Raw genomic sequence first — 14,833 nt, forward strand, 5'->3', positions numbered from 1 at the left:
CTCTCTTGGGTGTCTCCTCCAGTAGAATTCCTTTCCGTGTGTGCAAATCCTGATACACTTCTTCCCATAAAGAGGAAGGCTGAACGCCAAGCTCTACTCTGGCCATCCTCCCCATCCTCAGTTCCCACAGCCCCCAGCCTCACGTGCACACAAGGCCTGTGGCTACCGCAGGAACCAGGAGGATGCTGTTATTTAAAACGGTGATATTTTGTTCTTCATGGATATTTTTGCATTGGTTATGATTTTTAAAGTATTGCATTAAAATATTATTTTGATTCCCACATCCTCCCACCCGGAATTTTCAAATTCTGTATCTGAGGCGAGTACCTCACCTCGTTCCAGTCCTGATACTTAGTCAGACTTGAGTTAAAGGTCTAGTGTAGTCTCTTAACTATTACAGAACTGTTTAGCTTAGGTTTTTCCCATCTCTAAAATAATAACTGTAATGTCATTACAGGACTGTTTGGAGGACTGAATGAGATGGTACATGTAAAGCATTTAACATGCTTGACACAAAGGCAATACTCAATAAACACCACTAGCGTGACTACCATGAATAACAACATAATAGCAGATAACACTTAGGCTCACAGACATCATTAGGAAGACATAATCCCAGCTCTGAAGCAATCCTACCTACTGGGAGACTCAGTCACGCCAGTGAAGAATCACCATTCAATGAACTGTCGTTATAAGGGTTTACATACGGCAAAAAAGAAAGCACAAGAGTGGGGTGGACAAGCTCTGAGCGAAGGGGTGTTAAGCTGAGGACTGAAGGCTGAGTAGGATGGCGTGATAAGTAGAAGAGAGGAGAAAGGTCATTCCAGGTTGAAACGCTAGTGAGTACAAAGGCACCGGGGCTGGAAAGGGCCTGCACTCGTTAGAGGGAGGCATTCTGTGCAGCTGGAATGGGGAGTCCTGGTGGGAAAGTAATGGGAGGGCGAGGCCAGTAAGGAAGGGCACGGTCTGTGGATAAGAGCCTTGAGTGTCATTCTAAAGGAGCAAGCTTCTGTTCTGGGGACAGTGGAGTATTCTATTGAAGGATTCTGAGGCTCTGTTTTGAGATGTCCATATACAAGGTTTATAATGACAGTTATGTGCAGGATGGACAGAAGACGGCGAGGGAGTGGATCCCCACTTGGAGGCTACTGTAAGACCAGGCCTGGGAGACGAGGACCTGGACTGAAGCACTAGCAGTGGAGCCGGAATGCAGTAAAAGGGATCTGACCCACATTTGGGAGGCAGAATCAACGAGCTGAGTGGCAGACTGAGTGTGTAGTGTTGTGGGGAGAAAGGAGAAACTGACAATAACCAGGAGGTTTCTTTTTTATTTTTTTTTAAATTTATTTTAATTGGAGGCTAATTACTTTACATTATTGCATTGGTTTTGCCATACATTGACATGAATCTGCCCTGGGCGTACATGTGTTTCATCCACAGTAATCAGACAGAGGCCACATGAAGAGGAGTAAAAGTAGCTATGTGCACTCAGTCAGAGGAAGAAGGTAAGGAGTGAGATTTTGAACACATCCAACTTAAAATGAAGGGGATTATCAAAGTGGAAATGCTCAACAGACAGATGGAAACATTAGGCAGGGACTCGGAAGGAAGGTGAGGCTGGATCTGAGTATGGGTTGGAGTACAGGAAATACAGGCATTGTCTCAAGGACAGTGGCCCCGAGGGGGAGGGCTGAGGACTCCCTCGGGATGACTGTCCTCATCTTTCTTCCCCTCTGATTCTCAGTTTTGTCTTTTCACAGCCCTTAATAGTCAGCGTGCTCCCTGTGTGGCACTCAGGCCTGGTCCCCCAGCAAACGTCCCCAGAGTTTCCTTACCCTGGCTATTTGGTCTGCCATTTGGAGACGGCCGTCCAGCTCTCGTCTGATCTGGGCTGCTTGCTCATCCGGATTGTCCAGCTGCACAAAAGCACAAACATGGAGACTGAATTTGGGTGACGACAAAAGCCCAGGAACTCATGACTTTACAATGAACACTTTTACTCTGTGCCCCCATGGACCTATTTCACTAAAACTTAAGTACTGTGTGACAGACAAATCCTTTTAGACAGAGTGTGATGGGGCAAGCAGGCTGTTGCTAAGAAGGGCATCTGAATGAACTTGGATAGAATCACTTATGAACTTCCAGGCAGTAGTGTTTCTAATGAGGGCCTGATGCAGCAGTTCTGTTTGGGGTCCAACGAAGAAAGTGTTCACAGAGCAGACATTCAGGGAAAGAGATGGTAATATAACCATTAGTGATATATGGAGCAGACACAGTTCGCATCCAAAGCACCTACATAGCATATAGCCTGCTGCTCTCTCCCACCCCTGGACCATGGACGATCAGTCAGTTATTGCATCCTTTCTCTCTGAGCCCTGAGACCTTCTCAACCAGTACTCCAGGTGGCAGCAGCCTCTCAGGTGGAGTTGACACCTTATATACACTGCTATGTGTAACATATTGATGGATAACTAACAGAACCGACTGTACAGCATAGGGAACTCTACTCAGTGCTGTGTGGTGAGGAAATCCAAATCAGAGGGGATATATGCATACGTACAGCTCATTCATTTTGTTATACAGCAGAGACTGACACAATGCTGTCAAGCAACCATAGTCCAATAAAAATTAATGAAAGATTAAACAGTACAGTAGAAGTAGGTGCACGTCTCCTTCTAACTAATTGAATGCATGCCTTAGAAACTATACTGAACATGCCTCAAAGGGACGTTACCCATGAACTGTTAGTGATATTTGAGGTTAGTTACCCACTCAGCTGACTTTTGCCACATCTATATTAAATTGACATGTGGTTAAAAAAAAAAGAAAAGAAATCTATTTTTGTCTTTTCTGATGGGGAGACAATCCCCTAACTTCTCTGGTGTCAGTTTTACCTTCTATAGAATAAAGGTGTTGGTTATGTAATCTCCAGCATCCCTTTCCCATATTTCTACAGATCTGTGAAAGATATTGCAAGTATTTCTACAAGGGGCCATATAATGAATACTCTAAGCTTTGAGGGCCATAAGGTCTCTGCTGCCGTGACTCAATTCTTCCAATGAAGCATGAAAACAGACACAGACAATATCTAAATAAATGAGCAGTGCTGTGTTCTAATAAAATTTTATCAACAACAGGTGGTGGGCCATAGTTACTGATCCTTGCTCTAGGAATTAAAAGTTCTCTCTTCATTTCTAAGCAAGCTTAGCATTACCCTTCAAGCTGGAATGAGTCTGCTTAGTTCAGTAATTGATACATTATTTTATTCACGGAAGAGTTTAATAAGTATGGAACAGTGGCATTCAAAAGGGATGTGTTCTATTCTTCGTTTCAGAACATATTAACTCACAACAAAAAGTCAATTAAGAACTTGTGAGTTTTCTAAGTCTTTTTCTTTCAAGAGTCATTTTTATTCAGAAGTTTGAAGATGAAAACCCAACTCCACACTTAAAAAAAAGAAACTCATCTACACTATGAAATGGTACATAACATAAGTTATGTCTCAGTTCAGTTCAGTCACTCAGTCGTGCCTGACTCTTTGTGACCCCATGGACTACAGCCACCAGGCTTCCCTATCCATCACCAACTCCCAGAGCTTGTTCAAACTCATGTCCACTGAGTCGGTGATGCCATCCAACCATCTCATCCTCTGTCGTCCCCGTCTCCTCCCACCTTCATTCTTTCCCAGCATCAGGGTCTTTTCAAATGAGTCAGCTCTTGGCATCAGCTGGTCAAAGTATTGGAGTTTCAGCTTGAGCATCAGCCCTTCCAATGAACACCCAGGACTGATCTCCTTTAGGATGGACTAGTTGGATCCCCTTGCTGTCCAAGGGACTCTCAAGAGTCTTCTCCAACACCACAGCAAAAGCATCAGTTCTTTGGTGTTCAGCTTTCTTTACAGTCCAACTCTCACATTCATACATGACTACTGGAAAAAGTATAGCTTTAATGACACGGGCCTTTGTTGGCAAAGTAATGTCTCTGCTATTTAACATGCTGTCTAGGTTGGTCACAACCTTTCTTCCAAAGAGCAAGCATCTTTTAATTTCATGGCTGCAATCAGCATCTGCGGTGATAATGCTGTTGCTGCTGCTGCTAAGTTGCTTCAGTCGTGTCCGACTCTGTGCAACCCCACAGACGGCAGCCCACCAGGCTCCGCCATCCCTGGGATTCTCCAGGCAAGTGGAACCCCCCCCAAAATAAAGTCTCACTGGTTCCACTGTTTTCCCATCTATTTGCCATGAAGTGAGGGGACCAGATGCCATGATCTTAGTTTTCTGAATGTTGAGCTTTAAGTCAACTTTTTCACTCTCCTCTTTCACTTTCATCATGAGGCTCTTTAGTTCTTCACTTTCTGCTGTAAGGGTCATGTCATCTGCATATCTAAGGTTATTGATATTTCTCCCAGCAATCTTTATTTCAGCCTGTGCTTCATCCAGCCCGTCATTTTGCATGATGTACTCTGCATATAAATTAAATAAGCAGGGTGACAATATACAGTCTGAGGTACTCCTTTCTCTATCTGGAACCAGTCTGTTGTTCCATGTCCAGTTCTAACTGTTGCTTCCTGACCTGCATACAGATTTCTCAAGAGGCAGGTCAGGTGGTCTGGTATTCCCATCTCTTTCAGAATCTTCCACAGTTTGTTGTGATCCACACAGTCAAAGGCTTTGGCATAGTCAATAAAGCAGAAGTAGATGCTTTTCTGGAACTCTTGGTTTTTCGATGATCTAACGTAGGAAGTCAAGAAATAGTACAGAATAAAGTACGGCAAAGGCTAATAGAGTTTCGCCAAGAGAAGGCACTGGTCATAGCAAACACCCTCTTCCAACAACACAAGAGAAGACTCTACACATGGACATCACCAGATGGTCAATACTGAAATCGGTATTGCAGCCAAAGATGGAGAAGCTCTACACAGGAAAAACAAGACTGGGAGCTGACTGTGACTCAGATCATGAACTCCTTATTGTCAAATTCAGACTTAAATTGAACAAAGTAGGGGAAACCACTAGACCATTCAGATACGACCTTAATCAAACCCCTTTCAATTATACAGTGGAAGTGAGAAATAGATTTAAGGGACTAGATCTTATTGATAGAGTGCCTGATGAACTCTGGACGGAGGTTCGTGACACTGTACAGGAAGCAGGGATGATGACCATCCCCAAGAAAAAGAAATGCAAAAAGGCAAAATGGTTGCCTGAGGAGGCCTTACAAACAGCTGTGAAAAGAAGAGAAGCCAAAGGTAAAGGAGAAAAGGAAAGATATACTCATTTGAATGAAGAGTTTCAAAGAATAGCAAGGAGAGATAAGAAAGCCTTCCTAAGTGAACAATGCAAAGAAATAGAGGAAAACAAGAGAATGGGAAAGACTAGAGATCTCTTAAGAAAATCAGAGATACCAAGGGAACATTTCATGCAAAGATGGGCTCGATAAAGGACAGAAATGGTATGGACCTAACGGAAGCAAAAGATATTAAGAAAAGGTGGCAAGAATACACAGAAGAACTATACAAAAAGTTATGTCTACTATGATGTAAATCAGAAAACTGGATAATTTACAATCATTTTTTTTTAATGTACCATGAAGAGCCTTCTTTGGTTTGTTTTACAAAACATAGAAATCTACCTGGCTTTATGCTCTTTTTATCACCCTATTCAATTAAGGAGTTGTCTTATCTTCTCTCTTCCACAGTTTTTTTTTAAAATTAATCTATTTTTTAATTGAAGGATAATTGCTTTACACAATTTTGCTTTTCCAGAGTTTTGATGAGCAGAACTATCTTCTAGATCATGAAGACTGGATTGTAACTTTTGGCCATATATCTAGCATTTCTCAAAGGGTGTTCTGCTGAACAACAACCTTATTAAATACTCCAGAAGAAACGACTTGGAAAGGCTCCAAAAGAATGTTAGATAAACCTGGAAAATGCTGTGTTGAAATACAGTTTCTGAGTTCTTCAGTAAGGAAAACTGTCAGATTTTGAAACAATTCAACTACTATTTAACTTAAAATATTATTTTCTTGCATAATGCCCAGAGAACAAGAGTTGGAAATCCCGTTCTAAATTACTAAGCAGTCACACCACTGACCAGTGGTCCATTCGCCACTGCTTGACAATTGACACGCATAGCAAACCTGGTATCCTCAGTGCTGGTTTTAAGCTCCAATGAAGTGCTTTTTAGTCTGTTTCTTGGAAGCTTCAGACTTCTTCATATCCAGGTGCAAACCCACTGGGAACACTTAGAAATGTTTTGTTCAAAACATGTATGCAAAATATATATAAATCTGACTACTTCACTGACAAGAAGCAAAATAATTTGGTTAGAGTTTACAGTTACGTGTCTGTCAGAAGATATGGTGCTCACAGAGGTTAAAACTGAAAAGAAAAAAAAAGGTAACAGAACTATTTCCATTATGAAAATTCTCAGAGGGTCTGAGGGCTCCCACTGGCCTCACCAAATACAACTACAAACGGCAAAGAAAGCCAGCAGTGAAGATGAGCAGGCTAGGTCTACATGAAACATCACCCATTCATTCTTTGGTTTACTTATTCATTCATCACATTTTTATGGAATGTCTTGCTATGCATGATATTGAAATACAGAAAGGAACAAGACGGACCCAGCCCCTGCCTTTATGGAGCTCAAAATCTAGAAAGAATAGCTATGATTATTTGAATAATCTGGACACAAAAGAGAAGGGACTAGCATTTACTGATGCCTATTTCAAGTGCAGGTATCGTGTGACGTATATTAAACCCTTTTCTCAGGGGTTCCAAGAAATAAATCTCAATGTGCATTCTCCCAGGAAAAGGATTCTGGGCCAGGAAACATTGCTTCTGCCTGAAAATTCATAACACATATTTACATAATTAATATTCAGGGAAATTCTGTAGTAAATAAGCCTACTTAACTGCATTTAATATTGTCTTTGACACAGTTATTTCAGTGAAAACAAGGGTTCCACAGGGTAGTGTGGGAAATTCCCCATGCCAAACATCTTTATGAGGAAGGTACCTTCATCATCACCATTTTATAGACGAGGAACCAGTCTCTGTAATGTACAGGAATGTGGTAAAATGGCATGAGCCATGTGAAATGGAGTCGGCCCTGCCTCAGCCTGGAACTCTTTTTATTCCGCTTAACATTGACTTTCTTTGTTTAGTGTGTTGTTCTGGTTTTCTTTTTAGCCCTGACAAAGAACTCCTCACTCTTACTTTGTTTAATTCAATACAAAGAACCCCCACCACCCCATGACTGGGGGGAAGAAAAATATCCACCCTCTGTTTCCTATCATGACTGATTTCTTCTGGACAGGCTGCAGCAGTGCCAGAGGCCTCCCTAAGAAATGACAGCAATAGGCATGTCCTTATCCTGGCTCTGCCACTTAGTAGCTATGTGACCTTGGGCAATTACTTAACCTCTCTGTGCTCAGGCCTCCTCATCTGAATAATCAAGATAATAAGTCTACCCAAGGAGTAATGAGGATTCACTGAGACCACAGATATAAAGCATTTAGCTCACTCCTTGGCACGCAGCAAACACTTAGGAAATAGTGGCTGTCGGCTGTGTTATAAGAACAGCTCATGCTAGCTGTAATTCTGATATGGCCCACAATGGGGCATCAAAGATTCAGATGAGAAGGTGCCAGATGGGCTAGTGTCCCTGCCAGGTGTGGATGTGGGTGTCTTGGTCTAATCTTCTGTGCCCAGAAAGGAAACTGATAGGGGCTTCCATTTCTGGACAAATTTCCTCGGCTTTTCAGTGTATCCTTTGTCCAGGGTCAAGTCCTTTGCTCTGTTGGACTTTAATTAGCAGGAGTGGCCAGAAGGTGGACACTGCTGCCTGAGAGATAATGATCTGAAGGAAAAATGGAAACAGAAATGCAACCAAAGCTCCCGAAAATAGTCTGGTGTGAGAGAGGGGGCCAACCTCCAAGAAAAGGCTCCATAGACCCACTGGATGAGGCCCCTCCAAAATAAAGAGAAATCAAGTAATTACTTTCAAGAGCTGAAAAGAAAAAGCCAGCAAGGGAGCTTCCATGGAAACAAGGTTCTGTTTACCTTGCTGGTCTTTTCCACCAAGGAAAGGAGAGATCTGCTGGCGAACCAGGCCAAGGGCAAACCTTTCCTGCCGACAGCTCATTAGGGCTAAAATATGTACATGTGCATGAAGGCTTTTTACCTAATTAGCCAAATAATCTTCCTACTAGCAGGGGTCAGACAGGGGCAGCGTGGTTGTTTTGATTTGCCAGCCAAGCAAAAGAACTATCTCCCTGGGCTTTTCTTTTAAAGTGATGGAGAACTAAGCTCGGCACAGGGTTAATGCAGACAGGTATCACCTCAGCCAGAGGTTTAATCCCATCCGGAGGTCTAGGATTCTCTCCACTCACCTCTGTGCCCATTCGGTCAATTTAGACATGAGAACTCAGCCCATCACGGCTGTCGGGCTGGTTGGCACTGGCAGGAATGCTGCATGGTGGAAGACCCCCAGGGGGAGTCTGTGCCCAGCTATCCCAATCCTTGGCTGCAGGACCATGTCTTATCTCTTAACGTCTCTCAGGTTTTGACTGCAGAGGCAGGGCTATTTTTCATCTTGCACAGCTACTGAAAGGACTGGATGAGACCTGGTGCTTCAAGGGAAGTCAGGCTGACTTGGGTTCAAACCTTGACTCTGCAATTTCCTTACTCAAAGGGATCAAACAGGTAACTCAACCCTTATTCTAAGCCTCGGTTTCCTTCTCCCCTTGTGTAAAAAGGGGAGACAATAAGATATCCACCTTGGTGTGCTTACAGCATGATGGAGTGGAATGATTATGGTGAGCACATACGAGATCCTATAGCTTAGCAACTCGTATCCAGAATTAACTCTTTTGAGGATGGGTGCTCATCAGATGTTACCTCCCCTCTGTGCCCTCTGCGATGTATGAAAGAAACCAGGCTGGGGGACAGGGGAGCCCTGGTGTGGACTAGAGGTACTTGTGTTCTGGTCATGATTTGAACTTATCCGGAAGATGTCAGACCAGAGTCACGATCTCTCTGTCCACAACCCCATCCTCTGATAAATGACACACCCTAAGAGACTATGTTCCAGGAGTCTCTGAAAAACCTAGAGGAGCATTTCTCAAAGCCATACTCTGGGGAACACAAGTCCGAGGGATCCTCTATGAGACAGGGTTCTGTGTGTTCCTCTCTCCCCTTTCTGAGAAGCAAGAAGACACATAAGTGGGAAATCCTACACGAAGGCAAGGTTGTATGGGTCCATATTTCCCAAACCTATCTGGCCACATGGGTAGTACATCTGAACAGCCCAGACATTTGGGGCCATGCTCGCCCAGGCAGTTCTCCCACGTGCCTCGCTTTCTCATGCCCACTGATAGAATCTGGTGTAGGGGGAGGAGAGAAGGAGGCAGGGAGGAAGCACCTACAGTCTGCAAATAAGTCTATGTCTCAGTGAAAAGGGACCCATCTGGGAGACCCCGTCTGACATCTGGGGTGACAGAGACGTCATGCCAGGGCCTGGGCACGCAGCCCCCTCACTGGCCTCACAGCCCTGGAGGACAGGCCTTGCCAGTGCACCTGGAGACATCCTTGGGTACCAGCTTTCCCTAGGGATGCCTCAGTGCTCTGGGGCTCACACATTATCATTTTGTGGAGGCGAGTCCAACTCTGGACTCATCCAGTCATCACTGTTACTGCCACAAAGCAACCCACCATCAAGCGAAGAAAGGACTGTGATTCAAACATGCAGAAAACTGAAATAAACAGGCAGAGTACTTGATGCAATATTTGAGTAATTGTTCTGCTTTCTGGACAAATCTCTAGTCCTCAGCCTCAGAGCAAATGGACTGAGTTCAGTCTCGGGACTACACTGACACGACCCAGAACTGTGGCTGGAAGGAGATTCAGAGATGACACAGTGACTTCAGGGCAGAGACCCTGCTGAGCTCTGTGGCCTGTCGGGCACCACATTCCCCCTCTGTCCGCTCCACTGTGTCCTCCGCCCAGGCCTTTGGAAGGGCTGGCTTGCTCCTGTTGCTGCACACACCGTCCGCCACACCTGGAGCACTCACCCTTGTCTCCTCCTTGACTTAACGCTAACCCTAACCTCCTCCGTCCCTCAGTTTGGCAGCAAGCCTTCTCTGATCATACCAGACTTGGTGAGTTCCCTGCTGTATGCTCTCCCCATGCAGGCACGCTCCCTTCATCAGCATTTACTGCAACCATAGTTTCACATCCACTCATGAGATTATGTGTTGTCCACCTACTAGACTGTAGACTCCGTGAGGGCAGGGGATGTGATTTTGCAACCTCTGCATCCCTGGCACCCAGCCTGGTGCCAGCTACAGAGAGTGCTATGATGACTGCCTGGCCAATTAAAAGACTGAGTTAATTAACTGTGACCAGAAGGAAAGTAACCCACCAACAGTCACAGCAGCATCATCAGTGATGAGGGTGGGACCATGTTACCAACCTGCTCACTTCTAGGCTCTGTCTTGCTGCTTAGTGCTGTGTCCTGGGATGGGCCACTTTCCCTGAAATATGTAAAGTCTGAACTTGGCGGGCTTATACCCAGTCACATCACTGATAAAGCATCCTCAATTCTGGGCTACTGGGGACCAAGGCAGGTGCGCCTATCAGCAGCTGCAGGGCAAGCCACCTGCTGACCCGCGTTTAGCTCCATCTGTTCCTTTTGTTTCCTTTCTACTTCCCAGGCTGCTCCCTCGGTGCCCAGGGACTCGTGTCTGAGAGGGAGGCTGCCAGGAGGGACTGCAGGGGAGAGCAGAGGCCCCTCCCAGCACTCCACCTCCCCACTCCACCCTGTCCTCCACAGGCCTGTTCTTTTTTATTAATCCTCCTTCAAAGACAAACTGCTCCAGCCAATGCTGCCTTCCTGGTGCACTGCAGTCTGGAAAGTTACAGCCAGGACAGAGTCAGTTTCCACCCAGGGGATGTGGGTGCCGGAGCTCGAGCCTCGAGAACACACTGAGGTCTGGACAGGCCTTCGTGACTGCACTCAGTGCCTGGCTGCTGCCTCCAAACTCCTGTCCTCCCGTCTCTTACAGCCCGTCTCCCCTCTGTCCACCTCCAGCGTGGAGGCTGTGGAAGAGGGTCACACCTCTCTCGTCCAAGATCAATTGCTGCCTTTCTGCTTTGAAGCCGAGCAACACTGAACAAGTTATTCGATTTCTCGAATCTTCACTTAATTTTTCAACTCTGTTAACTCTATGATGGGAATAATAATGAGAATACCTCCTTTGTAGGGCTGATGAGAGGTTAAACGAGGTGGTATGTGTACGATGCTTAGCAAAGAGCCTGGCACACACGTTCTGTAAATCTTAGCAGCTATTAGCACTTGGCATTCTGCAGCCCATACACTTCACCCTTACACAAGTTCTGATTCTATTAACACTTAAAATGGCAGAACAGGCTTCCCCTACTTCCATGCAGGAAAGCAAGCTTCAAAAGATGAAGTCATTTGCTGGTAGTTTCAGAAACAGCTGACCCTGCACAAAGGGTATAACCCTGAGAAAATAGAGCACCAGAAAACCTGGCTTTTTAGAACCAGAAAACCTTAAGATCAAACCCCACCTTCATCACATACTCACTGTGTGACCAAGGCCAGGGCACTCAACCTCTCTGAGCATCTGTACCTGAACTCTAAAATAATTTCCTCAGGGGACTACTCTGATGACAATCATAACAGACATTTCCACCCTCTAGGGGTTTGATACACTGTAGGTTTATTATTACTTCTATTATTGTTACTGGGGGCAATTTGATGAAATCTGCAGCCTTGCCTCTGATGTGACTCTTTATGAGGGCTCTGTTTCAGGCTAATTCGTGGACTTTGGTATCCCGTGCACACTCAATTATATTCTGTTTTCATAAAAAACATTCAACATTAGTGGAAAGAGTAAAATAAGACCATTAGTGTCTTTCTTTCCTGTGCCTTATTCCCTCTCCAAGAGAAGACCTTGAGTAGGTCAAAGTCTCCATTCTGAAGGATGCACCTCTCCTTGATTGCAAAAGGCAAGGTTTAGCTCCCAGAGTCTGCCAGCCAATGAGAACATCCTCCGCATCTGAGTCACCCATTTTATGTCTTTGCTGGCTTCTGGCAATGCAGTAAATATAACCCAAGAGCTCCAAATGCAGTAATTCTCTGAGTGAGCAGCAAATAAATATATAAAAATACCCCGGAAAGGAAACCAATCCATTCCTTTATGATCCTGCAGTGCTCAACCAGCCTTCCCCTACCCCCACCCAAGTCCTGCAATGACCTCCCCTCTGCCTTCCACTATGTCAAATCTGATGTATCGTTCAGGGGGCTGGTTCCAGACCCGAATTCTTCAGGGAAGCCCTCCTGGATTGCTTTGGTCACATATCAACTTGCTCTTGTAGGTAGTGCCGGCCTGTCTAGCATCTCAACCTTCTCTGTGTCATGTGTTTTGGATTTCTTTTCCTGCCACAATAATTGTTCAGTTCAGTCGTTCAGTTGTGTCCGACTCTTTGTGACCCCATGGACTGCAGCATGCCAGGCTTCCCTCTCCATCACCAACTCCCTGAGCTTGCTCAAACTCATGTCCATCGAGTCAGTGATGCCATCCAACCATCTCATCCTCTGTCATCCCCTTCTCCTCCTGCCTTCAACCCTGCCCAGCCTCAGGGTCTTTTCCAATGAGTCTGTTCATTGCATCAGGTGGCCAAAGAACTGGAGTTTCAGCTTCAGCAACAGTCCTTCCAATGAATATTCAGGACTGATTTCCTTTAGGATTGACAGGAGGGCATATGAGTCAGGGACACAGGGAACTAGAAACAGTCAGACCTGGTCTCAAAACTTTGCTCTGCCATTTACTAGCAGACAATATACTCTCTGTGTCTGCCGCTTTATCTGCGAAGTGGGAGTCCTAATACTAACAACGCCAACAGCAGAGGTTTGTAGTGAGAATAAAAGAAGACGGTACTCATAAGGCACTTAGCGCAGTGCCTCAAATATGATGCGAGGACACAGAGTCAGGCTATCATTTAGTACTTTTGAGGCAAGAGCCTATGAATTTTGTCCAGCATGAAAGACGCAGCTGTGCTTTTTATGGATCATCTTAATGATCTTTACTGCTGGGGCTGGGAGATGCTCCAGTTCACTTAGACCATCCTAAGGACACAGAGATCAAAGCCACTGAGAGAGCAGGCGTTGTCTTTCAGGGTGGGAGTGTGGCCACTGAAGCTTGGGGTACAGAGGCAGCAGGTGGTTTCTGTGCTTGGGACTAGGTTGGTTTATTCCTTCTTAACTATGAAGTCATATCCACTGTATCTCCTGAATCCATCTAATCTGTTCATCTACTTTCCTAGGGCAGATTACCACTGTCTCCACCATGGAGCACTGGCCTGTTTGCCTGCATCCTCTCTGACAAAGCAGTTCTCAACCTGGCCGTACATGAGAATCATCTGGGGGACAGGAAAGACAATCCTGATACCCAGAATACATCCAGATCAACTAAATCAGACATTTGGCTTGGGGCTCAGGCAGGCATCATTTTTTTTAAAAAACCTGTTCAGAAGACTCCAACATGCAGTAAAGGTTGACAGTCTTTACCAAAAGCCAGTGGTTCTCAAACTACAGTGAGAATCCACCAGATATATTGTTAAAAGAGTTTTGGGCCTCACTCCTGGAGAGTTTTGATTCAATAAGTCTGGGGTGAGAATCAAGAATCTACTCATTCTGAGTGATGCTGATGCAGAGAACTGCCCTCTGAGGGGGCACCTGTAGTGTATTCTGCTCATCTTGCTGGAATGTGCATTTGCTCACATTTCTCTCATGTGTAAGCCCCTATGGTAATACTCTATTATCCTTGGCAACAGGAGTCTGAGACCCTTATCAAAGCAGACTATACTACAAAGCTATAGTCATACAAACAGCATGGTACTGGGACAAAAACAGAAATATAGATCAATGGAAAAGGACAGAAATCCCAGTAATAAACCCACACACCTATGGTCAATTAATCTTTGACAAAGGAGGCAAAACTATATAATGGATAAAGATAGCATCTTCAATAAATATGGTTGAGATAATTGAATGTTTACATGTAAAATAATGAGATTAGAATATTCTTTAACACCACACACACACACAAACTCAAAATGGATTAAAGACCTAAATGTTAAGACATGATAATATCAACTCTCAGAGGAAAACACAGGAAGAACACTCTTGACATAAATTGCAGCAATATATTTTTTCAATCAGCCTCCTACAGTACTGGAAATAACAAAAACAAACAAATGGAACCTAATCAAACTCAAAATCTTCAGTACAGCTAAGGAAACCACGAACAAAATGAAAATACAACTTGTAGAATGGAAGAAAAGATTTTCAGTGATGTAACTGACAAGGGATTAATCTTCAAAATCTACAAATAGCTTATGAGGCTCAATTAAAGAAAAATTCTATCAAAAAATGGGCTTAAATAGACATTTCTCCAAAGAAGAAACAAAGACAGCCTAGAGGCACATGAAAAGATGTTTAACATCGCTAAATTATTAGAGAAATGCAAATCAAAACTGCAATGAGGTATCATGTCATACCAATCAGAACGATCAGCATCAAAAAGTCTACAAACGATAAAAGGTGGAGAGAGTGTGAAGAAAAGAGAGCTCTCCTACACTGTTGACGGGAATGTATATTGGTACAGGCATTATGGAGAACAGTATCGAGGTTCCTTAAGAAACTAAAAATAGAACTACCGTATGACCCAGCAATCCCATTCCTGGACATATATCCAGAGGAAACCATGGTTTGATAGGATACATGCACCCTAAAGTTCCTGC

General features: G+C 44.4%; 1 protein-coding gene across 2 annotated transcripts in view; it reads right to left on the reverse strand.

Moving 5' to 3' along the window:
* The window catches only part of CADPS (calcium dependent secretion activator), a 484,390-nt gene that overhangs the window by 257,033 nt on the left and 212,524 nt on the right, over nucleotides 1-14,833 (reverse strand). For both annotated transcript variants that reach the window (XM_088831951.1, XM_088831950.1), the window contains exon 4: nucleotides 1,836-1,916. In XM_088831951.1, the coding sequence (XP_088688077.1) occupies nucleotides 1,836-1,916 (81 nt within the window). The remainder of the gene's footprint in view (nucleotides 1-1,835; nucleotides 1,917-14,833) is intronic.

This window comes from Moschus berezovskii, chromosome 24, assembly GCF_049115385.1.
Source record: "Moschus berezovskii isolate FMDL1 chromosome 24, NW_MosBer_1.0, whole genome shotgun sequence".
In the NCBI taxonomy this organism is placed as follows: Eukaryota; Metazoa; Chordata; class Mammalia; order Artiodactyla; family Moschidae; genus Moschus; species Moschus berezovskii.